At 35.2% G+C, this 25,435-nt stretch overlaps 1 protein-coding gene across 1 annotated transcript in view; it reads right to left on the bottom strand.

Annotated features, from left to right (window-relative positions):
• GUCY1A2 (guanylate cyclase 1 soluble subunit alpha 2) overlaps positions 1–25,435 on the bottom strand; it is a 279,157-nt gene that overhangs the window by 15,466 nt on the left and 238,256 nt on the right. The window contains exon 8 of the mRNA XM_006098838.3: positions 4,927–5,081. Coding sequence (XP_006098900.1) covers positions 4,927–5,081 — 155 coding nt within the window. The remainder of the gene's footprint in view (positions 1–4,926; positions 5,082–25,435) is intronic.

Below are 25,435 nucleotides of genomic sequence, written 5' to 3'. Positions count from 1 at the left end.
GTGTCAGAGAAATGCTTTACTGTTGGCTTTATTATTTTTCTTTCTTTTTAAATTTAATTTATTGGGGTGACATTGGTTAATAAAATTATATAGGTTTCAGGTGCACAGAAAGGAAACTGTGAAAAGGGAATGCAGGTGGCCTCTAAAAGCTGGAAGAGGCAAACAGGTTAAAGCAGTGGTTCTCAACCTTGGCTGCACATCAGAATCACCTGGGAATCTTTTGAAAATCCTGATTTCTGGGCCTCATCTTCCAGAAATTCTGTTTCTTTATTATGGGGTGGGGCCACAACATTAGTAACAAAGAAATAGAATTTCCGGAGGATGAGGCCCAGAAATCAGGATTTTAAAAAGATTCCAGGTGATTCTAATGTGCGGCCAAGGTTGAGAACCACTGGATTAAAGAATGCAGCCCTGCTGTGGACAGGGACACCTGTAAGATAATAAATCTGTGTCATTTAAGTCAATGTTTATGTTAACCTAATTAACATATATGCAATAATGTACTGCTACTTAAATTTGAGTATTTGCCAAGAAAACAGTTAGTTTTTCTCACATAATTATGACTTAGTCATCAGTAAGATGCCTTAGCTAATAAAAACTTGTAGGAATAAGGTGATTACTAGCTGGGTACTGAGTCATAGCTCAAAATGCCTTTGCCCAAATGACCAAACCCACCTTTGGGATTGCCAGATGAGGTCTGTAATGCACTATTACACATAATTCAACGTGGCTAAGCTCATTAAATATGAGACTCGAGTGCAGGAATAAGATCGTCTATTCCTTCATAGAAAAGAACAGGATGATGCAATAAATGGATGCCTACTGTGTTCCAAGTATTAGGAGATTTATAAACATCATATTTAATACTAAGTTAAATTGTTAAATTTCACAGGCACTAAGTTTTAAAGCCTGGATTCCAACCGAGGCACTCTGCTTCTGGAGCTTGTGTACTTATCCACTACCTCATCCTTCCCCATTGTACATCCTCTGATGTGGTGAGCTGTCTATACTGCAGTGATCAGAAGGCAACTTGGTTTTAACAGAAGGGGTCTTCCACAGTGAATGAAAGATAGGCATTCTGAAGAGTCCAGAAATAGATCAACTATAAAATGAGAAAAACAAAAATCTTTAAGTGTAAGGAAAATTTCATATCAAAGTAATTAAAGAGTCTTTCTACATTTTTAGCTTGTAATAACAAGGAAATACAAGGAATGATTTGCTCAGGCAAATCATTCGATTATTCATGCCATTTCCAAGTTTGCTGAAACTGTCCTTAACATAAGCAATTATTTCAGTTTCACAGATCAGTAGCTTGATGCTAAAAGACAATTATTTGTAATGTGTGCATTATTTTTAAATTCGGATGAGTGGAGACAAAGATGAGTAAACATCACATTTATTGAACAGAAATGAAAACATCAAACATGGAAAATTCAAAAGTCATTAAATATTTCTTTTTGTCCAGCAATAAAGTGCTCTAGGTGAAGAGGAAATGGTCCTTGTTCATTATTGGAAAAATGAAGGCCATTCATATAAAAGTTATGGCCCTGATTTTAAAATCTTCATTCCTTATATCCAAATTAATTTTGAAATAAACAACAGCTCATCATTTCAATTCTAATGACCTATAGGAAACTCAATTATTTATATCATCTGAAAGTAAAGTAGCAAACTTATATAATAACAGGTAAGTAATGTTCATGGGAACATACTTTTTAATAATTAAAAATTATTTTTAAAAACCTTGTGTTCATTAATAGAGGAATACATGAGTAAAATTAAAATATGGCATAGTCATACACTGGAATAATATAGTAATTAAAATGTTGAGCTACAGGTACATGTCTCCATATGGATAAATCTTAAAATATGAAATTTAAAAAAATTAGAGAAAGGTTCATACAGTGACATAGCACCTACACAAATTAAAACAGGTAAAATAAAATTCTATTTTATATGTGTGTGTGTGTGTGTGTGTGTGTGTGTGTGTGTATGAGAAAGTTCATGTATAAAACACTAGACTTTGAAATACACCAGATTGACTAGGTTATTTGTCACAATGAAAGGGAGGAAAATCCAAAGGAAATGTTTTATTTATTCTTATTAAATAATAACTGGAACAAATATAATAAAGTATTAATATTTACTACTTAAATATTTTGGGCAAAATGTATTTGAAATAAATCATTCAGAAAATTATTTCAATTTATCATAATAACCAAATAATTCACTCTCAAAATTTATGATAATCATATAGTCTTACTAAAAATAAATTAAGTATAAACCTCTCTGAAGATTCCAAGATGACAAGACTATATTGGATATTTTACAAATTTAATTCAGGAAATAAAACCAAGTTTTAAGCTTGTGAGAGCTTGAAATTTCCAGTTTTATTTCACATTTTCTTATGTGCTCTAAGAAAGTGCAATTTTGTCTCCTGATAGAGAATGTCCCTCAGGAGTCAATCGTGGAACTTCCCTGTGAGCATCCTGGTGTAAGTTCATAAACCACCTGTGCCATGTGGAATCTAACAATTTTACAGTTGGACTGTATAGGCTTGGGTAGACGGAACAAACAGAAAATACTTAAGCACAAAAAGATCGAAAATATGAAAACCCAATTACTAAAATCACATAGCCATATGTAATTTGCTAGAAACTTAACCAGGGGCCAGCATGTTTTTAATGGCATCCCAGATAAAAGTGGATGTTTAGTCATTGAACCCAACCACTCTTCTGAAACACGGCAAGACAAGTTGAAAGCAAATGCTGGGGCTCTAAGATCTCAGTAATCAAGGAAATGGGGATATGGTGACTCCTCTCAATCACTAGATTACTACTCCTCCCCTCCTCCTAATCTGTTCTTTCTGTAACTTCAGTGATTTTTTTAAAGTACAAATCTGGTCAAGTCACTCCTTTGCTTAAAACTCTTCATTATGCTAAGTGAAATAAGCCAGCCAGAGAAAGACAAGCACCATCTGATTTCACTCATATGTGGAATCTAATGGACAAACTAACTACCAAGCAAAACAGAGACAGACTCATAGATAGAGAGCAGGCAGACAGCTCTGGAGTGTCTGTGGGGGAGGAGGAGGAGTGGAGGGGGAAGGACATTGGGAGGTTGTGGAGGGATAGAGCAAAAAAGAAAAAAAGGGAAGTCATGGACATGGTCAACAGTGTGGTGAATGCAGGGTGGAAGTGGAGGAGGGCATAGTGTGGATAAATAGTGATGGAAAAAAATAAAAGAAGTAAGTAAGTAAATAAAAGGTCACTTTGGAGCAAAAAAACTAAAAAAAAACCCACAAAAACTCTCCAATGTCCTTTGCTGCTCTTGGGGTTAGGTTGAAACCCCTTAAGTTGACTTACCAGCTTTATCTCTTCCTCCTCATTTTAGTCCACCCCTTCTCGAACTTTAATATTCTAATCAGGGTTTCTTGACCTCCTCCCCATTCTATTTAATTAATTGTTTACTTGGGCACATCCAACATTTAGTCCGTGGTCTCCTTCTCAAGGGCAGAGAACAAACTTATGAGGTTCATTATTATAACATTAATGCCTATCGTAGTGCTTGGAATACAGTAGGTACTCAACAAGCATTTGTTGAAAAAAAAAGGAGGGAGGAACACAGGGAAGAGCAAGGAAAAGGTTTGAGGACAGACTAAATGTAAAAAATGGTTTATAAAGCATTAGGAAGAATTACATGATTTGGTGCCAGTCAGAGAAACTTTCTCTACATGGCACCTCAATGTGCTTATCTTTGTTTCCATTGTTGTTTTTAAATTATAATCAATTTTCTTACCTATATATTCAGATTTTCTGCTTGAGGGTTTTTTGCTTGTTTGTTTTTTGTAGCCATGTTAATAACAAATATCAATGTTCACCCTGGCCTGTGTGGTTCAGTTGGTTGGGCTTCCTCCCAAAATTGCAGGTTTGATTACTGGTCAGGGCACATGCCCAGGTTATGGGCTTGATCCTAGTAGGTGGGTTGGCAGGAGGCCACTAATCCGTGTTTCTCTCTCTCCCTCTCCCTTCCTCTCTCTCAAAGAAATCAATAAAAAAAATTTTTTTTAAAAAAAGGCAATGACCACTATTTCTACTTTACAGTTTTACAATAATTTCTAAGTTACCCAAATCATGGGACTATTTGAACAGCTTGCACACAATGCCTAGCAGAAAGCGAAAGTCTAACAGGGATGAGATAGTCATACTGTTTTGTTATTCTAGAGAAGTCCATCTTATTAATGCATTCATTCATTAGTTCACTAAATATTTATAGAGTGCTTCTGATGTGCTAAACATTGGTAAATTCTGGGTGTATAATAATGAGCCAAAGAGACGTGGCCACTGCCCATATGAACTTAATATCTACTGGGTGAGATGACATCTACCAGGCACAAAATAAGGATGAATTCAGCTGTGCAAAAGTGTAGAATTGTGAAATAAGACCTTTATGAGAAATGGAGTTTAAAGTTTTACTCTGTACCCAGTATATATTTCACTGGAGAGAGTCCTTATTTATATTCATATTCAAAAGAAAAACAGACAAACTACCTTCTCTATCATATTCCTTTAATTTTCATAACATTGAGGAACATTTTGAAAATATTAGAGTTTCTAGTGTAACCTTAACCGTTAACCGTAACCCTTAACCTTTGCTCTCATATATTTTAAGCAGGTATACCTCAGAAGAACAGAGACTGTGGGAAATGACAAATGTATTTACCTCTCAGCCAAGTGAGGCTTCCTATGAACTCTCTCGGGGTGCGAAGAAAAGTTTGTGTCACAGTTGCTATCTTTCAGACTGGGCAGATAGACTGATATTATCTTAGGTAATGACAGAACCAAGAAAAAGAACAGGGTTTTACAAATGATAGGGTGTTAGCCCAAGGCAGTGTCAAAGACCAGGGGACGGAACCAGAAGACTTACTGGTAAGTGGTGGGGCTGACATTGATGCGCCGAGGGTGACTCCCCGATTCGAATTTGCTTGCCAGAGTGACGTTATTTCCAAACAGGCAATATCGTGGCATTCTTACCCCAACAACTCCAGCCAGCACAGAGCCTGAATGAATGCCTATCCTCATCTAAAAAAAAAAAAAGAAAAAGGATATATTATGTTTTCATTTGGTATGCAATTATTTTAATGAGAAGTACTGCTAATGATGCACTCAAACAATTAACTCCTCAAAGGCTTTGGTTGTTATTGGGAGCCCAATATCTGGATAAACATGGATGCTGTGAAATAAATGAATAAGTGGATTTATTAAAACTACATTTAATTTGCTACATAAATCTAGTTATGTTACAAGTTAAATCAGGTTTCATTTGTACATTAAATGCTCTATACATGAAAAATGTATTATTCTCCTTCTAGCTATTTACTCTCACATAAAACCACATTTCCCCGCCATAGCCTTAAACACAATTATAAATTAAATATTTATATTTCTGTTTATTATATTTCAATGTTGGATTTTTTCCCGTGAGAGAAGAATCCATAAGTATTTCCTTATTGCTGAATATTCAACACTTAGTTCTGTACCAAGAGCAAAGTAGACACTCAATAGTAGGTGATGAAAGTTGACTAAATTGCCTAAATTCCCCAACGTGGTATTAAAATGGAGTTATACAGCATTCAACCCTGGTGTCTGTCCATAAGAGTCGATTGAAACCCTGAAGAGTAAAATAGTGTTGTATGTTTTATTCTCTGGAAATATGATAAATATTAGTCTGGTCCACACCTTGAAGGAGCCCTCAATAGGCACTTAATATACACTTAAATAAGGTTTCAGTAATGAAGTTGTATACCCCTGATCTACCCCCAATAACCAAAGCTAATGGCGACCAAGTGGAAAATGCTCCCCTTCTTGCTAGGGGAGTGTGAGTAACTCTGGGAAATGAGGAGGAGATCTGATCCCTAGATGTCCACTAGGTAGGCAGTGTCAGCTTTTCAATACCCTGTGTGCTATTGCTGCTATAGTTGTGAGAATAAAATGCTACTCTTAGACTAACCCTGCTCATCAGACTGGAGACTTCTGCATGTATCACTCCACAATAAGACAGGTTAACACCAATGTGATCTAGCTGAGGTCCTAATAACCTCGTCATCTACTCTTTAAAAAATGATTCTAAAATTTATTTAGAAATTCAATATATTAGGAGGAACCAAGATATACTTAAGAAGAAAAAGTTGAAATATTTGCCCTATGAGACATCAAGTCTTTGTATAAACATTTAATTAGTACACAGATATTATAATATTGATGCACAGAGACATAGACTAATAAAACAAATAGCGCCCCCCCCAAACTTTAATGCATATATAGGTGATAGATATATGATACAGTTGGCATTTCAAATTAGTTAGAAAAAATATGGCATTTCCATTAGGATATTCTGTATCAACTCTGTCTTCGTGTAGAAAAATAACCTGAGTACAGTAAAGATCTTAATGTAAAAGGTACCATATAACAGCTTTAAAAACAACTATTTCAATTATAAATAAATGTTGTATATTTTACTCTCTGAGAATCTGATAAATATTAGTCTGGTCTATGCCTTGAAGGAGTTCTCAAGGTGCAGTTAATATACACTTAAATAAGGTTTCAGTAATGACATTGTATACCCTTGATCTATACCAAAATAACCAAATCTGCAGTATCAGTCAAAACCTAAAATATAGACACCAAAAACTATAGACTTTTATTAGTCTCTTAGTAACTTCATTATTGAAAACTTACTTAAGGTGAGTGGTCCAGATTGCCAGGCATCTAGCTCTGTTCCCCTTAGTCAGTCAGGTAGCAAGTTCTTATCACTGTGTTCCTCTTCATATCTTGTCATATATAGGGTGTCCCCTCAAAAGGTATACACAATTCCATATCTGATAACTCACTTAATTTTCACATCTTTTCAGGTTTAAGTGGTTTGAAATAATGGGTGAAGCCAGACTAAAATTTATCCTAAAGTACCACTAGATTTTGTTTTTATGGGGACACATAAAAGATAAAGTTTATGGTACAAAACTGGCAATAGTTGACAAATTAGGGGCACAATAATATGAAAGGAAATGATTCTTGATGTTTGTGATTCTATAGCTTTGTATTATCAGAGGTGCCTGGACCAGAATGGTCATCCGTTTGAAACAGGCATTGACAAAAACAATTATTCATTTCTCTAGATCTTTCAAATTTTGAAAATGAACAATGTTAATAAACACTGTTTGTAATCATTCATGTGTATACATTTTTGGGGACACCCCTGTTTATATTTTTTAGAAAACTTGAAACTGGGTCAAGAGCATCCTCATGTTCCAACTCATGATGTGGTTAGATAACAGAAGTCCAGGGTGTGAGTACTGAAGTTACCCTTTAAAGTAATCTTCATTATTTTGTTTAGATTCATATTTACATTTAGTATAATTTTCCTTCTGCCTAAAAGACTTCCTCAAACTTTTTTTTAGCTGTAAGCCTACTAGCAATGAATTCTTTCAGTTTTTATATGTTTGAAAATTTTTTTATTTTGCTTTCATATCTGAAATATATTTTTACTGGGTATAGAATTCTAGGTTAATATTTTTTCCAGTACTTTAGCGATGGTGCTCTACTGTCTCCTTCTTTGCATTGTTTCTTATGAAAAATCTGCTAGCATGCTTATCTTAATTCCTCCATATGTAATATACATATCATTTTCAACTTATGATGGCTCGACTTATAATTTTTTGACTTTAAGATGGTACAAAAGTAATACACATCCAGTAGAAACTGTACTTCAAAATTTGAATTTTTATCTTTTCCTAGGCCAATAATATGTGGTATGATATTCTTTCAGGATGCTGGGCAGCAAGCTGCAGCTCCTAGTCAGGCACATGGTCACATGGAAAATAACTGATACTCTACAGTATACTTGCCAGCATCTTTTGTATATTGTGGTCTAGGCATGTTTTAATAGGCGAGGCTAAGGATGATGTTCGGTAGGTTAGGTGTATGAAATGGATTTTCAACTTATAATATTTTAACTTATGAAGTACTTACTGATATGTAATTCCATCATGAGTCAAGGAACATTTTTATATCTTTTTCTTCTGGCTGCTTTAAATTTTTCTGTTTTTTTCTAGTTTTGAAAACCTTTAGTTATGATTTCTTTGATGCTGTTTTCTTAATGTTTCTTGTGTTTGGGATTTGTTCAGTCTTTCTGATCTGTAGGTTTTATAGTTTTCACCAAATTTGAGAAAAAAAATCCACCATTATTTCTTCAAATATATTATCTATCCACTCAGAGAAACTAATTACATATTTAGTGGGATGCCTGAAATATTTCCACAATTTACTGATAATCTGTTCATTTAAAATGTTTTTTTCTCTCTCTGTTTATTTTGAATAATTTCTGCTGCAATGTCTTCAAATTTACTAATATTTTCTTTTGTAATGTTAATCACATCCAGTATCTTTTTCATCTCAATCATTGTGATTTTCTTCTCTAAAAGTTCAATTTGGGATTTCTTTTTATCTTTAAGACGTCAAATTAACTTTTCAACATATGGAATACAGTTTAAATAATTTTTAAAATTTTCTTATCTGCTAATTCTAATATCTTTTATATTTATGTACTAGTTTTGATTAATTGATTTTTCTGATCATTATGGAACACATTTTCCAGCTTTTTTCCATGTCTTGTAATTTTTAGTTGGGTGTTAGATATCATGAACTGATTTTGCTGGGTGTCAAATATTTTTATAGTTTTATAAATATTCATGAGCTTTGTCCTAAGATCCAGTCAAGTTACTTGCAAATAGTTTGTTCCTTTCAAGTCTTGCTTTTTAAGAATTGTTAGATTAATCTTGAGCAGTATTCCATGTACAAGTAGTTATTCCCCACTACTGACACAAGAACTGTCTACTCCAGGCCCATGATATGTGTGGGTTTCCAGTCATTTTTTTCTAAGTTCTGTGAGTGCCATGAACTTTTTCCTTTAATTCTTTTAGGCTTTTCCTTCACTGGGCTCAGTGATTTTCTCACATACAAACAGTAATCAGTACTATGCAGAACATACAGGAGGCCTCTGAGAAGATATCTGGTAACCTTTGTGCAACAAATTCTTCACTGGTAATTGTGTGTGACCTCTAGCCTCTTTGGTCTCACCACACTCTTTGCTCCATTTTTTCAACTCAGGGAGATTGTTGAGTACTTTTTGATTTGCTCCACCCTGTTCCACAGCATAGATATTTCCCAAGGCAATACGCCAGGGAAATCACATCTCATCTAATTTTTTCCTACCTCTGTCTTCCATTGCCTAGGGTCCAGTATCATGAAACTGTTGTTTCTTTGTATATTTTGCCCAGATTTTTAATTGTTTAAGGTGGGATGTAAATCCAGTCCCTATTATTCTATTGACTAGAAGCAGAAATGAGATACATTTCTCTTTTTAAAGAAAGTAGGCTATCTGAAAAATTCAGGTCTATTTCTGATGAGAGATTGTCATTTTGAATTTAAAGGTAAACACAATGCTAAATGGTATTGTTAATTTTAAGCAAGATATGTGTAAAGCACTTTTTTTTCTAAAATTAGCAAAGTATTTTGCAATATTATATTTCTTTGCATTTCTGTTTGCTTTCAGAAGGTCCAATTATATTAAATTAGAGGTCCAGTGCACGAAATTCATGCAAGAGTAGGCCTTCCTTCCCCCAGCTGCCGGCACTGGCTTCCTCTGGCACCTGGGATCCAGGCTTCCCTCCAGCTGCCAGCAGGCACCTGGGACCCAGACTTCCCTCACGGCCCCAGCTTCGTCCGGAAGGATGTCTGGAAGGACATCCGGTCTAATTATCACATTATGCTTTTATTATTAGAGATTACCTTGTGCAATACAGGCTTTCCTAAAAAGCTCCCAGACCTTGTGTTCTAAGATTGTCAGTCTGAGCCTGCGATCACTGTAGTGATTTTTAAAGCAGGAGGGGAGCAGCAGGAAATGTCACATTATATATTTTATAGCTTCTTTATTCTGTGCCTTTTGTTTGGCATTGTGGATAGTATAAAGGAATTAGACTTTATTCTCTTCTTTCAAGGAACTTGAAATCTTACCAACTAAGACAGAAATCTTATTCTATAAGAAAAGAATATACATACAGTCAACAAATATCACCTTCAAAATTTTAGATATTGAAATCATTATTTTGAAATTTTATAAAAACTAAAAATAAATCTTGTAACTGTATGATCTTCCACTTAAAGACTACTTAATAAAAACAAAAGTTCCTCTTTGAGAAAATGGCATATATCATAATGATGTCCATTCTTAATGATGACTGAATTTCTTCAGGGAAAATTTAGTTTGTTTAATGTCTTAAAAATTCTATATCTCTGACTGAAATCAATGCATTTGATAAGTGTTTAAACTTAAAAAAAGAAATTAAGAAATGACTTTAATTATTAAACATTAATCATTATTATCTGTTTTGGTAAGCTTTAACTGTTTTATCTATTATAAAAATAGTTTACCTTTAGACAAGTTTACCTTTGAGAGTAGAAATACAATAACAACATTATACTCCTGAGTTACAATGTAAAACCATTGGCTATGCATGAGAATCAACTTAGGGAATTTTAAAATTGTTGTCTTGGATCTCACTTCCAGAGATTTTGATTTAACGCATATGGAATGAGGCTTGGGTATTGGGACTTTTAATCCTTGCTCGGGTTTCTAAGGTGCACCTAAAGTTCAAGAACCAACTACAAATATAGAATGTTAAGTTTCAGATATATTTACAAATTATCAATACTGCAGGGGCCAACTAATTTACATAGCTCTATTCTTTCTCAGCAAACGGTTTTAGCCAACAAGCATTGAGTAAATTCCTTCATATATATATATATATATATATATATATATATATATATATATATATATTTATATATATGACCTTTCAATTTATTTATTTATTCTTCTATTATTTTTTAAATTTTTATTTTGTTCTATTTTCTCATCACCATGTATCCCTTCTATACCCCTTTTCACCTCCATCTACCACCCTGATCACCACACTGTTCTCTTTATTTTCTTTTTTTGCTCAATCCATCCACGCCCCTGCTTATTTCTTCTATTTTCTATTTTCTTTTACTTTTTTAATCCTCACCCAAGGATATATTTCTCATTGATTTGAGAGAGACAGGAATGGAGAGGGAAAGAAAGAGAGAAACATCCAAGTGAGAAAGAAACATCGATCAGTTGCCCCGTGTACGCACCCGGACCAGGCTCAAACCCATTACCTTTTGGTGCACAGGACGATGCTCTAACCAACTGAGCCACACTGGCCAGGGCCCTACTTTTCAATTTTTAGAAGACATAAAAACAAACAAACAACAACAACACATTATTCTATCCTGCTCCCAGGAGACAGAATATTCCTATATATCTCTTGAAGACATTTTTATTACTAATAAAAGCAGTAATTTATTTTTAAATCAAAAGATTTATAAGGCTTATGGCATATTAGCTGAAATCTCAAAATATATTTTCATATATTTCTCACAGATTTCCAAGCTGGGCTCCAATCTTTTAAAAACTGTCTACTATCATTAGTTATGCTTCCTGAAGACTTTCAAAGCAATAGAAACACACGTTTCATTAAAATATTAACCAATGGGGTAGAACTGTGAATACACCTCAGACCACGCATTTCAGTTGGCTGGAGACAGAGGTTTCCTGTGGAATTCAGCACATCTGTTTTGGGGTGGGTAGCAACCCAGGCTCATTATAGCATTTTATAGCGTCCCAAGTTTTTCATCTGGGAGTGTGGTCATGAGAGAAGTCCTAGCACCAACATGGCAGATGCTGAAAGGAACATTGTCTATTTGGAAGTGCCATCGGCTTCAGAATATGACCCATCACTTAATTGCTATGTGATCCTAGGGAAATTACTTCCCTAAAACTCATCATCTATAATCTGCAGATAATAATGTGTGCCAGCTTAGAATGGTATATAATAAGCATTCATTTACATCCTATGTGAAACACTATGATTGTTAACTTTTACTAGGAAAATGGTGATCATTTTTTATTTATCTTCTCATAGTATAAGGTCTGGGAAATTTTCTGGTCCCCACACCTCATTCCACAGATGTGGAAACTGATACACAAAGGGTAAAGGCCTGGTATAGAGCACAACCAGCGAGGACTAGAACCCAAAAGGAAACGTAAGTCTTATGGCTTCCACTGAATTAGTCTATCATTACGTCTTAGAAGTTCTCTTACTTAATCCTTCCTTTTTTAATTTATAGAGACGAAAAATGCATAATGATAATCTATATATATAAAAGCCTAAGCGACAGAATGACTGAAGGAACAAATGTTCCTTATCTCTAAAAATGCTTTTTAGTTTTAAATTGAGACAGTAAAAACTAACTCAAGGGGTTGTTATATGGGAATAAAAGAACTGAAGGTGATAATATAAAAAATAATAATTCATGAATATTGGAAAGAAAGGAACCAATCAACCAACCAAAGGGTAATAATGCTAAATCCTTTGGTACACACCCTAAATCCTGTTGTATATTACTGTTGTTACCAACATTTATTCCATTTGGACATTAGATGGCGCTCATGCTCATTTTACTGAGCAGGTTGGCTCTCTAATATCAGCAATATATTTCTCAGCTCAAGATGTATATGGAAGATCTGGCCCAATATTAATTTGGAAGAGGGTAAATTGTGTAAACAAAGTTAACCCTCATAATAAGGTTTAAATAAACCTTGAGTTTGTTGGCAAATTTTAAAAAATGAATAAAACTGGAAATTAAGAAATCATTAAACAGGATTTACAAATGGTAGACCTCAAAGCATTCACGGATCCCCTGAACTTTTTGTGTGTATGTTGTATCCACAGTGTTTACCAGCTTTGCAAAAGATCCAATGGATTCCCCAATATTTTAGAACCATTACTTTAATGTCTCTTTCAGTTTCAAATCATTTCTGTATCTTCAACATCTACCACTGAATTTTGCATTTAGTACACATTCTTAAAAATTTACTAAATGTGTGAATATGTGACTTGAACAGAAGAATGAAAGGAAATTCTATGCTGAGCAAAAATGTCAACCTCCCTTTCCTCTAAAGACTTGCAGCACTATATATATTTTTACCGTTCAAGTCATTGGCTACTCATTCATGCTTGTGTCCCTCCTCAATGTTTGCAAACTAAGAATGAAAGCACCTTGGAAAAAAGATACCTTGAATCAATGTTTCATACCCAATACTACTTCTGCTTGTCACATTAGTCTAATAATTCATAAATTAACAACAAAATTGTATTTTAGATCCTCCCAAATCTGACTAAAACTTAGATGAAATTAGTTAATGGCTGCAAAAAATAAAAATAAAAAGCTTAGTCACTGGGGCTAAAATCACGCCTCAAAACTTAAAATTTCTCTTTCTGCTTAAGTCCAGCCATGACATTCTTATTTTGATGGTGTCCTCTATTACAAAATAAAAGAATAATAGATTCTCACAAATCAATGAATCCATGGACTGGAATAAGTCATCTGATTTAGCTAAGGCACTGTTTTAACCAGGCTTTGAGAAGAAGTTGAAGTTTGAAATTGAAGGTTTTATATTATTTATTTGTAATTACCATGCCATTGATCCCATCCAAGTAAACAAAAGATAAAAAAGTAGGAAACTTTCTTCTTCAAAAAGAGAATTTGATAAATGAAGACTCTACACAAAGTAATCATCAAAGACCAATTTTGTGTGTGTTCTACACAATGTCAATTTTAAGGAATCTCTTAGCACATAGAACTTCTACAACCGTAAGTGTGTACTGATTTATTTTGTTTTAACTTCATTCCCCTGACACATGAATTTCAGAATAAGAAATGTGTTGTTTTAACCAAATCAATCTCTTTATTTAAAGTAAATTTCTGAAAAAATAAAATTCTGATTATTACTTTGTTTATTCATGTATGACTTCATAAAACTATTAAAATATATAACATTATTTTGATATACTTTATTATGGTACCAAGTCACCTGCAGATCTCTAAACACACCAATCTACTTTATTCCTCGGGCCTTTCTGTTGCTGTGTACCTGCTTAGACTGCCTCTACCACTTCTCTGGGGTAATTGCCATCATTCCCATAGACCCACCATCTCTGCTCCATGCCTGTGCATAAGTTATTCCCCCTGCTTTTTTCAATTCTTGATCTGTCTTGTTGGCTTCTCACCTTTTAGACCACAGCTCAGAAGTCCCTTTCTCCAGGAAGTCTTTCATCAGGAAGTTAGTGTCCTTGGTGTGAATTGTATTCACTGTAATTCCCTTCTCTTAACTGTTACTACACTTTAATTATTTTTTTTTCATTATCTGCCTCCTCTACTTGGCGTTAAACTCTGGAAGAACATGAATAGCATCTATGTTACTATTATAGTCCCAGCACCTACCAGAACTTTCCTGAACACAGTAGTTAGCCAATAAATACTGAAGTGAAATATGAATGTGAACCAGCTCTTTCAAAAACCTCCGAATATAAACTACTATGCCTTCTGAACTAGATTTTTAAATATATTTTGTTTTCTTCAACTGTTCTTCATAAAAATAATATTCTAAAAAAATAATTTTAACTAAAGAATAATTTACCAGAAACTTGCCTAAGTTATGCCTGCATTGCCTTTCACTCTAGCAAATTAAAAATAAACACATGAGCCCTGGCCAGTGGTTAGAGCATCGGCCCTCAGAACGAAGGGTCATGGGTTCAATTCCTGGTCAAGGGAGCATGCCTCAGTTGCTGTTTCGATCCCTGGACCCAGTTGGGGCCCATAGGAGAGGCAACCAACCATGTGTCTCTCTCACATCGATGTTTCTCTCTCACTTTCTCCCCCTCCTCTCTCCCTTCTATCAATAAAAAAAACATCGTCAGGTAAGGATTTAAAAAAACACACATGAACAAAACAAACAAGCTGGGTCAAGTTAAGGGAGTGTATCCAAGCAATGACACCTGCCCAGGGAACTACCTACGAGCGGCCAGTGAGAGCTGTACATCAGGAGCCAGGGACACAGCAGTGTGGCCAAGGTCAACCTTTGTGTCTAACAATGATATCAATTTGGTGCATGTAGGAGGACATATATATCCTACAGTTACCAAAATTATGCCAAATACTTCCATCTTAAAAATGTATTTTTAAGATATTTCAAGTAGGTAAGGGTATTATCAAAGCAAAAATCCAGTCATGGTAGAATATTATTTTTTAATATAAAGTAACACATTTCAATTGGCAACTACTTTCTGTCACAATATTAATTAAGAGTATGTTCTCAATGAAAGGAGTTAGAAGTGTTTCTGAGCACGTTGAATCAAATACTGGAAATGGTAAGATGTCAATTTATTTTAGGAACTTAAAAGGTCGTTGGTGACAGACATCCCCGCCTTTAAGTAAGTGCCTGACTCTCCCATGACTGTCACAATGGCAGCCTGGGCCCTGAGCTTCTCACACCAGATGATTTCTGTCTGCCTTTTGTACAGCCACACATGCACTGTGGAGTCCTTTCAGGGGCAAAAAGCCAAAGGAAAATAAAGCTCACCCTGTATAATTCCCAATTTTTTTCAGTAGTTTGACAAGAGCCAACCAGGGATTTCCATTATATGGACTTTAGAAGTGATTTTGAAAGCCTTTAAGAGTTTGAGACTCGGTCATGTCTGCCTTATTTATTGTGATAACCCTGCGTCTTTTCACATGCACATGGGTGATTGATAAGTATACTCTATGTATTAGGTAAACAAGCTAAACTTAAATATGCCATATGTACTAAGCAAACTAAACAATTATAATTGGCAAATTATATTTCTGATTCATAATATTAGTATGGGCTACATGGAGAATGACTTTAGATTTATGGCTAAGCAAGAACCATGATAACACACACACAAAAAAAGACTTCTTAGTGAAATTTGAGTGACACTGCTGATGGAAAGCAGAAGGCTTATTAGAGAGATATGTAGGTGGCAATTTGACAGGACTTGGTGACTTCCCGGATGTCAAAGATAAAAGAAAGGAGTTATAAAGGAGGATTCCCAAAGCTCTGGATTAGTGTGATGCATGTCATGGATTGAAATAAGGGCAAAAGAAGAAAAAATAAGTTCCTTTCAGGTGGGATGAAGATGTGGGAGACTGTGAGTTAATTTTGAGTGGGAAATTTAAAGGTAAGTTAAATTTGAATTGGGAGCTATCAGCTTCTAAGTGGTTTTAGAAGCCCTGGCTATGGCATAGGGGGCATAAAAAGAGTGGAGTGAATAATTTTGGAAATATAAAGGATTGATAATCATTCTAACAGGTATGAAGTGGTGTCTCATTGTAGTTTTTATTTGCATTTCTCTAATAGCTAGTGAAGTTGAGCATCTTTTCATACATCTGTTGGCCATTTGTATGTCTTCTTGGGAGAAGTGTCTGTTCAGGTCCTATGCCCATTTTTAAAAACCTTGATTGTTTAGCTGGTGTTGAGATGTATGAATTCTTTATATATTTTGGATATTAACCCTTTGTCAGAGCTGTTGTTTGCAAGTATCTCCCATTTTGTTGGTTGCTTTTTGTTTTGTTGTTGTTTTCTTTTGCTGTGCAGAAGCTTTTTAGCTTACTATAGTCCCATTCATTTATTTTTGTCTTTACTTCCTTTGCTTTTGGTGTCCAACAAGATAATTAATAACATGTATTGGACAGCTTATGGAGAAAAAGGAACCCTCATTCACTGCTGGTTGGAGTGTAAACTGGCACAGACACAATGGAAAACAGTATAAAAGCTCTTCAAAAAATTAAGAATAGAGTTACCATACGACCCAACAATCTCTCTCCTGAGTATCTACTGAAAAACTTGAAAACATTTATTCATAAAGATATATGCACCCCTATGTTCATTGCAGCATTATTCACAGTGGCCAAGACATGGAGACAACCAAAGTGTCCTTCAATAGAGGATTTAATAAAGATGTGGTACATATACACAATGTAATACTACTCAGCCATAAGGAAAGATGAAATACTGCCATTTGAGACAACATAGATGGACCTTGAAGAATATTATGCTAAGAAAATAAGTCAGCCAGAGAAACCTAAGAACCATATGATTTCACTCATGTGTGATATAAAACTGAAATGCAGAGACACAGACAACAGTATGGTGGCTACCAGAGAGAAGGGGTTAGGGGTAGTAAAAAGAAAAGGGGGCCAAATATATGGTGACGGAAGATGATTTGACTCTGGGTGGTGGGAGCACAATGCAGTGTACATATCCTGTGTACTTGAAGCCTATATGATCTTGTTGACCAATGTCAGCCCAATAAAAAAGAAGGTAAATAAAAGATTGACCATCAAAATAAAACCAAGGATCTGAAGCTAGATCAAGGGTCTGAAATGTTAGAGCAGACAGGTAAAGGTTGAAGAGCAGATCAAAGTGGAGGGACAAAACCAGAAAGTAGGAGCTACCTGAGAAGTCAAGTGATTAAGTTTAAAACAATGAAAATAAGGAGACCTTAACAACAAAGCAAACCTTTTAAGGACAAGAGTGAGTCCCTTAGCAGAGCCTGAAAAAGATCTGGAGAAAGAGAAAAGCAGGCAAGAAGGACATGCACATTTTGGCGAGGAAAGTATCAGAGGCCCATCCTGAAAGGGGAAACCAAATTCACGAGATGTCCTGAAAGACGCAGCCCATCTTGCGAGTTTCCCTTCTCAGAGTTCCCTGACCCAGGCTCATTGAATCTAGCAAACAGAATCCAGCTGCTGGCATCTTCCCACATCTGCAAGATGAGAACATGGATTGGATGACATGAGAGTCTCAGTTAGATGACTTAGTCTCTTGATCTTGGAAGGAAACCACAGACATTCTTAATTTCTTAGGCCTCTGAAGCATTTTCAATCTATTAAAACACAGCACAAAGGTCACATTTTTGAGTTGTTCCTTTGCCCCAGTCATTTAAGAAGAATTCAACAACAAGAAGAAAACCATAACACTTATGGAAAAATATCTCAGATTGATTAAAAAGAAAAACAACTTGTGTTCAGAAACTAGTTTTTGAACACTAAAATCACTGAGGAAGTGTCCTGTTTATTCTACCTCCTAAGTCTCTTTTAAATGGCTCTCTTCTCCATCCCTACTGTCTTTACTTCAGCATGGGGTCTCAGCTTCTCACCTGGACTGTCACACTAATCTAATTTGTCTACCTGTCTCTAGTTCCTCCTTGATCTTCCAGTGCATAGCTGCCAGATGGTACTTTCTAAAATATTCTAAGACATTCATCTAAATAGATTTCTCTCCCCAGTTAGAGTCTCTCAATGGCTCCTAACTTCCTACTGAACATCCAGACTCCTTTGCAAGGAATTCATAATTCTTAATGGTCTGGCTCCTTGCCAATGTCCCATCTCCTCTAACACTCCTCCTTCCTATGAATTTCTGCTCTTAAAACACCACACGCCTTGTTGTTTTCTAAATTCACTGGACATTTTCATGCTTCTGGGATTTTGCACATGCTGTTTCTTCTGTGTGTACTAGTACTGTCCTCCTTAACATAATTTTCATACAAATTCCTACTCAGTCTATTAACCTTCAATACATCATATTTTCCCTCCTCTGACCCTTCACCTGCCACAGTTTATCATCCCATCATCTCTGCTACATTGGTTTTTTGCACATTCCACTATTTTAGTATGTGTAGATAATAGTAGACTCTTGAAATTCTACTGAAGAAGAGGACCCCTCTTTGTAAATCCAAAAAAAACAAACAAAAAACCTTTGGAACCCTAAATTCACAATGCCACAACATCAAGTAATTTCTCCTAAAAAGTGTTTATCAAAGAATGAGACATAACACAAGCCATGTGGATGTTCAGATAGTGAAGAGCCATATAAATTCACTGACTAGTCTCTGTCCAAGCCTCATGGCATGGGTGACTTAAATGCATGTCTAGGCAAAAAAATATTATTTATTATATTCTTATAACTACTCTAACTTCACTTGTGAATAGTTGAAACTGAGATTGTAAATTTTATAGATACCAAGGATCAATATTATGGCACTTACTTGTTTATACATTTACAACCACATCTAAATCTACATTCCATGAGAGGAGGCTCTGTGTCTATTTATCTTTGTGTGAGAACTTGTAGATGTTCAATAAATGTTTAATGAATGAACAAAACAGATGCCTGAAATTCAATTGCAATGTTAAAACAATCACAAATGTTATTCCCTTTCCCACTGCTCTTGAGAATGAGATGTGACAATATCTCCCTATTTATAAAAAAACATAATTGCTAGAGGAAAAGACTTACTTCATTCAATATTGATGTATTTCACTTAATTATTTACACAAAAAATACTTGTTCTTAATATATGCTACACACTTTTCTATGTGTTGGGAATACAGGAATAAATACAATATACAAAGTCTCTGCTTTTATGGTGTTTACATTCTAATGGAGACACACAATAAGCAAATAAACAATAACCAAATACCACCACAAATTTATACTTTGAAAAATGTCTCTGTTCTTTTTAAAACCTGCGGAGAAGTTAGATGTGGTGCCCAAAGTTAGGAAGATGAAGCACTGGTGGGTTCAGCTCTGAGCTGCTGCCACCACACAGTACTGGCCTGAGCTTTGCAATTTCACATTTGGGCTATATTTCAAACCCCTGTATTGTTCCTGGCTGGTTTGTATAAAAAGCATTACCAAATGAATAATTGTTCATTTATGTGGCTAAGTGTGTGACTTTACTAATGAGAAGTTCTGCCAGCAAACTGAGAGGTATATTTTAGAAAGGTCTTCCTTTTGTCACAGAGACCAGGTCTTAGCTGAGAAAACAAAAGAGAAAAATTTACAGCCATTTAGTGGAACCTGCTCTTTAGAAGTTCAGTAAAATGTAATTAAAGACAATTTTCTGCATTGACACAAACCCGCATATTGTTGTAAAATCATCAGGGGAAATGGCAAAATATCTCTCATTGTAAATTTAAAAGGTGTCATACCGTGCTGAGGTCACCACAATTAATTGTGACAGGCCAGGAAGACTGAAAATATCGTGGGACTTTCTCACAACTATTCTTTGAAAAAATGTTCCCTGAACATGTCCTTCAAGATCCGTGTGCTCTTTTTTTTGAACCCTTCTCTCAAGACATTTAGTTTTTTCTTCCTCAGTTACACTGTACTCTACATATACTTCAACCAGTTCATTGATCGCACTGTACTTTATTTTTAATAAACCTGCTTTCCATTCTAGATTATAACCTTCTGGTGTCGAAGTTATCTTTTTTTTATTGGATTGAATGAATGAAGAATTATATTCTTTTTTTCTACATTGGCATAACTAAACATACTATTCTAAACTGATAAGAAAAAAGACTCCTTAAATGGCTAAACAACTTTCTTTAATTAAGATGGTGTATTTTTATATTCACATTTTTCAATTTTATGTAGATAAAGTTAGTTTTGAAACACATCATCCACTTTATTGAACTTGATCACTATGACAAAATAGAATATTTAATGAATATTTATAAGATTTTTAAATATCAAATATTATAGTTGCCTTTCATACTGCCAATAATATATTTATGTGATAAAGAAGGATAAGAAAGAGGGGGAAAAGGAGGAGGACAGGAGAGAAAGAGGAGGAGAAGCAGCAGCATTATTAGTTCCTTGAAGGAAAATAAAAAAAATGTTATTCCTAACAATGAAATGTTTAATGTGCTTAGACTTAGTGAAAAAAATATTGGGAGCAGGAAATTCTTCAAGCTCTGTCTTTAGGACAATTTGTCTCACTCCAGAAAGTAAGAAATGGGAAGCAACTGACTCATTTGTGAACAATGCAAAGAATACAGAAATCATTTCTTAACCAAATGATAAGGAAGCCCTACAGGATAAAAGATAGTAGAAACAAGACTGGAAGAAAATATAGTCTAGATTTTATAAAAACAAAGTCATTACTTTTCCTTTCTCATTTATCTGCTACAAAAGCATGTGTAGAAATTTAGTCCCTTAGAAGAAAATAACATATGAATGAAAAAAATCAGATTTGGAATAATCACAGACAATCATAATCTAAGATTATCTGTTAAACTTTCTTTTAATGTTTTCTGACTTATTTCCCAGAAAATTAACTTAAAGGCTATCAGACATATATCTGATCAAGTTTGCGAAAAGTACTTGTTTTCTAAATCAGTGTTTTTAAACTGCTGGTTTCAATCTTTCAATGATCTGTAAGGTTAAGTGTTGTTTTAATCTTTTGTTTTAATTTGCTGTACCTTACACACACATATAAACTTTTATGTGTGCTTTGGGTCAAGGCATAAACATATTTTATATGAGTTGTACTAAAAAAAATGAAAGCCATCATTTTAAGGAACATGAATAAGTTAACTATATTTAACAGAAATGTTTCAAGATCTTTAGGCAAGATTAATTCAAGGTATAAGGAAATGAATTGAATGTGTATGATATGTCAACAGAGGGCTATAAGTAATTGTTCCTCAGCAAGTTAACTCCCCAATCACTGGCCAAGGCACCATTCTCTTTCTACTGTATCTTAAGTCTCACCATTTCTATGTTTCACCCGTTTTATTGAGATATAACTGACACATAACATTTTGTAAATTTAAGACATACAATCATTGCAAAATGATTGTCACCATAGTATGCTCCCATCTCCATCTCATCACCTAGTTACCATTTCTTTTTTTGTCATGAGAGCATTTAGGATCTAATCTCTTAGCAACTTTCAAGTATATGACAGAGTATCATTAGCTATAATCACGATGCCATACATTAGATCCCCAAACTAGTTCATCTTAGAACTGAAAGTTTTACCCTTTGAGCAATATTTCCCCATTTCCAGTAGTACTTCTTTTTTTTTTAAATATATTTTATTGATTTTTTACAGAGAGAAAGGGAGAGGGATAGAGAGTTAGAAACATCAATGAGAGAGAAACATAGATCAGGTGCCTCCTGCACACTCCCCACTGGAGATGTGCCCGCAACCAAGGTACATGCCCTTGACTGGAATCGAACCTGGGACCCCTGAGTCCACAGGCCGACGCTCTATCCACTGAGCCAAACCGGTCAGGGCAGTAGTACTTCTTTAAGACTAAAAACGTGAGATGAGTTTTGAAGTCTAGTTTATTATTAGCTACTTAGTGGACTGAAGCTACAGAAGTACTGGCACTGTGAGAACAGGAGATACAGAACATTCACAATGAGGGAGGTGATGGAGTGGTGAGGGACCAGCAGGGGAACTGGTAGGGGCAGAAGGAGTAGCTTCGATAGGGAGCCTGGTCTTCAATAGCCAGAAGACAGAGTGAGGTTGCTGGGTCAGGGGAAGAAAGATGCTTGGCAATGGGATGCCCACACTTGGTTACCGGGGGGTGGGGGGGGAATGGGGGATTTATCTTAGAAATATTATCAGTCTTCTCCTGAGAATGCCTTCACCAACTCCTCCTGGAGGAGTATTCCTCTAACTCTCCGTGAATTAAATATTTGGCCATATGTAGACTATAGAACATATATATGACTGTGGGTTCACCTTATTTCTTTTCGACAAATAAACCCGAGTTCTTTTTAATCAGTAAAAAGCATTTAAGATTGCATATAACTTTTCAAATGTGCTTTTTAACTAACCACGTTCTGAAGAACATAATGCAGGTATTTTATTATGCCACGAGAAAACTCAGAGGTGACAGGACCTACACAAGTTCACAAACCAGCAATTATTGGAGCAAGAACTAAAACCTGAATCTTTGCACTCCAAATCTTTTGCCCTTTGATTACACTGACCTGCTTTTCCATTTAAAAGGGGACAAAAAAATCCAAAATTAAAGATACACTTCAATTACCTCATGGCTTTGCCCTTGACCTGCCATGGCCTTAGGACATACTAAGAATATCCAGTAAACCTGAGGACACTGCTCTGGAGTTTTTTTCATTTGTTTATTTATTCTCTTCCGCAATAAGTGAAAAAAATACTGTATTTCATAGAGAGAGCCCAAGGGCTATAAATTATAAGATGCATGAAAGGAAAGGAAAGGAAAGGAAAGGAACAAATAAGCAATTAAACCATAACATAATCTTTCAAATCTCTTAGAATTTCCTTTAATTAATATTTAATTACTAAAGTATTTTTATACTTATTTAGATATAGATTTTGTATCATATTCACTCTGTCTATCCAGAAAAAGAAAAATATGAGCTTGTCACTATTTTGCTTGTTAGTTCATTTTGTTCATTAGGTAGAGAATAGGTTGACAGCTCTCAGGGGTTCGAAGAGGGAAGCTATAAGGGGTAGTAAATGGATTAAGAAAAAAGAGAAAAAACTCATGGACACACAAAAAAGTCTATTTTTCTCTTAAAAAAAGAAAAATATGAGCAAAATAATTACGTGAAGTTATTCCTAAAAGTTCCTCATTTTCAGACTCTTCTAAATCATTTTTGAAATTAGAGTGATTGTTTTTCCGTCTATGCCATAGTCTGTGACATCTTAAGAAATTTCACTCTTCAGCAAGTTTTGATGTTGAAACTTCTGCATTTTAACAGAAGATGTGCAAAATAATGTTTGTAAACAATCACTGGGACTCATGGTCTTCAAATAATCCTTAATTAGTTTTTAGAATGAAACACCTAGAATTGCATCTGTGTACTCATGCCACCAAAAGTAATAACAGCTTCACATGTGCACAGGCAAAGGAGCTACCTCCGCCTGGCTGAGTTTTTTGTATGACACCATCAATTATAAGACATATCCTAGGTTCACTGATATTAAATAGGAGGAGAAAAAAGTGTATTTTGTAATTGATTAGATAAAATATTCTCTTTATATTGTCTTTTTACTTTCCCTTTAAAAATGATTAAAAATGATTAGTGAGAGATAAAGATTAAGACACTAAACCACTCCAGTTCCTTCCAACCAAAAGAAGATAAATATCCAAGAGTGGTCAAACATAATAGCTAACATTTATTGAACCCTGCAAGGTGCTAGACATTATCATTTATATTATTTCTAATTCTCACAACTCTCCATGGAAGGCTTTGTTATATATTTTTGTTATATGTATTTATACATCGGGAAACTTAAACTCAGGGAGGTTGAGCAACTTTCCCACAATCAAAAAGCCACACATACCAGAGCCCTATTTCAAATGCTCCCAAGACACTTCACTGCCTCATCTACAACTCTCATCTCTTACTTCCCTATGTGCTTACCTCTATCTATATAAAACTTCTCTTTTGGAAACTGACTCATCCCCCGCCTCCACTTCCTTCATTCCCCTCTCCCTCTTTTTGTCCACTTTTTCTTACTCAGCAGACACGTTAGAGTGAACAAGATATCCTAATTCTCAGAAGACATGCTATTAGAATTCCACTCTTCTCCTTCTAGTCCCTGTTGGAGTTACTCCTGGCAGGTGAGCTCATCTTACCTTTTTTTCAGGAGCCACACCCATAGGCTAGTCCTCAAAGTTCCCTTGTAGCATCTCTAGTCTGTCATTAAGCAGCACTCCTCTCCATCCTTCGTCTTTGAGCGGGGCCTTCCTTGCTGGAGGTAGGCATGGATGCTAGAAGGGGTTTGCAATATTTTCCTGAGAGATTTTTAGTTTCTATGGTTGGCCATAGGGCAGTGATGTTATTAAATAGTATTTGAGGAGACTATTTCAGCAGCCTTTCTTGTCATCGGGCCTTTACTTATGTTGCTTACTGTACTTGAAATGTTAGTACTCCTGTCATCATCCTCCAATGATGGTCCGATATATTTTCTTCCATGAATCCTCCCTAGGATGCTCTGTCAGATATGATTACTCACCCTTCTCTTTACACCTCTCTGTGGATCTTATCACATTATATAATAGTTACCTTCATGTCGAGCTGCATGACCTCAGAGCAGAAAGTACGCCTTCGTTAACTCTAGTGGCCTTTATGGCAGTTCTGTCCAATAGAAATACAATGCAGGCCACAAAAATGTGAGCCACATTGAAACTTAAAATTTTCCAGTAGCCATATTAAAAATAAGAAACAGGTGATATTAATTTAGCAACATTTTATTCAACCTACTATATCCAAAATATTACCATTTCAAACTGTAATCAAATTGAAAATTTTTGAGACTTTTCTATGCCTTGTTTTTTGTAGAAAGTGTTGGAAATCTTTTTTTTATTTACAGCACATCTCAGTTTGGATTGGCCCTATGAAGAGTGTTCACTAGCCATGGTGGCTCAAGGCTACCTCAGTGGACAGTGCAGCTTGGGAACTTCAACTGGAGCTTGAACATGAGGAGGGAGGTCTCATATTTTTACTGAGTGAAAAGTCAGTTCAATGAAAAGATCAGCAAGATGTGATGCTATTGTACATCACGGGAGAAGGAATAAGGAAAAATAGAAAATACTCATAGAAACTGAGCTTCGAATACTCAAATATGGTCCAAGAGTAG

Source organism: Myotis lucifugus, unplaced genomic scaffold (genome assembly GCF_000147115.1).
Source record: "Myotis lucifugus unplaced genomic scaffold, Myoluc2.0 scaffold_248, whole genome shotgun sequence".
Classification (NCBI taxonomy): domain Eukaryota; kingdom Metazoa; phylum Chordata; class Mammalia; order Chiroptera; family Vespertilionidae; genus Myotis; species Myotis lucifugus.
Note: the sequence above shows the minus strand (reverse complement) of the source record. Positions and strands in the feature narration are given on the sequence as shown.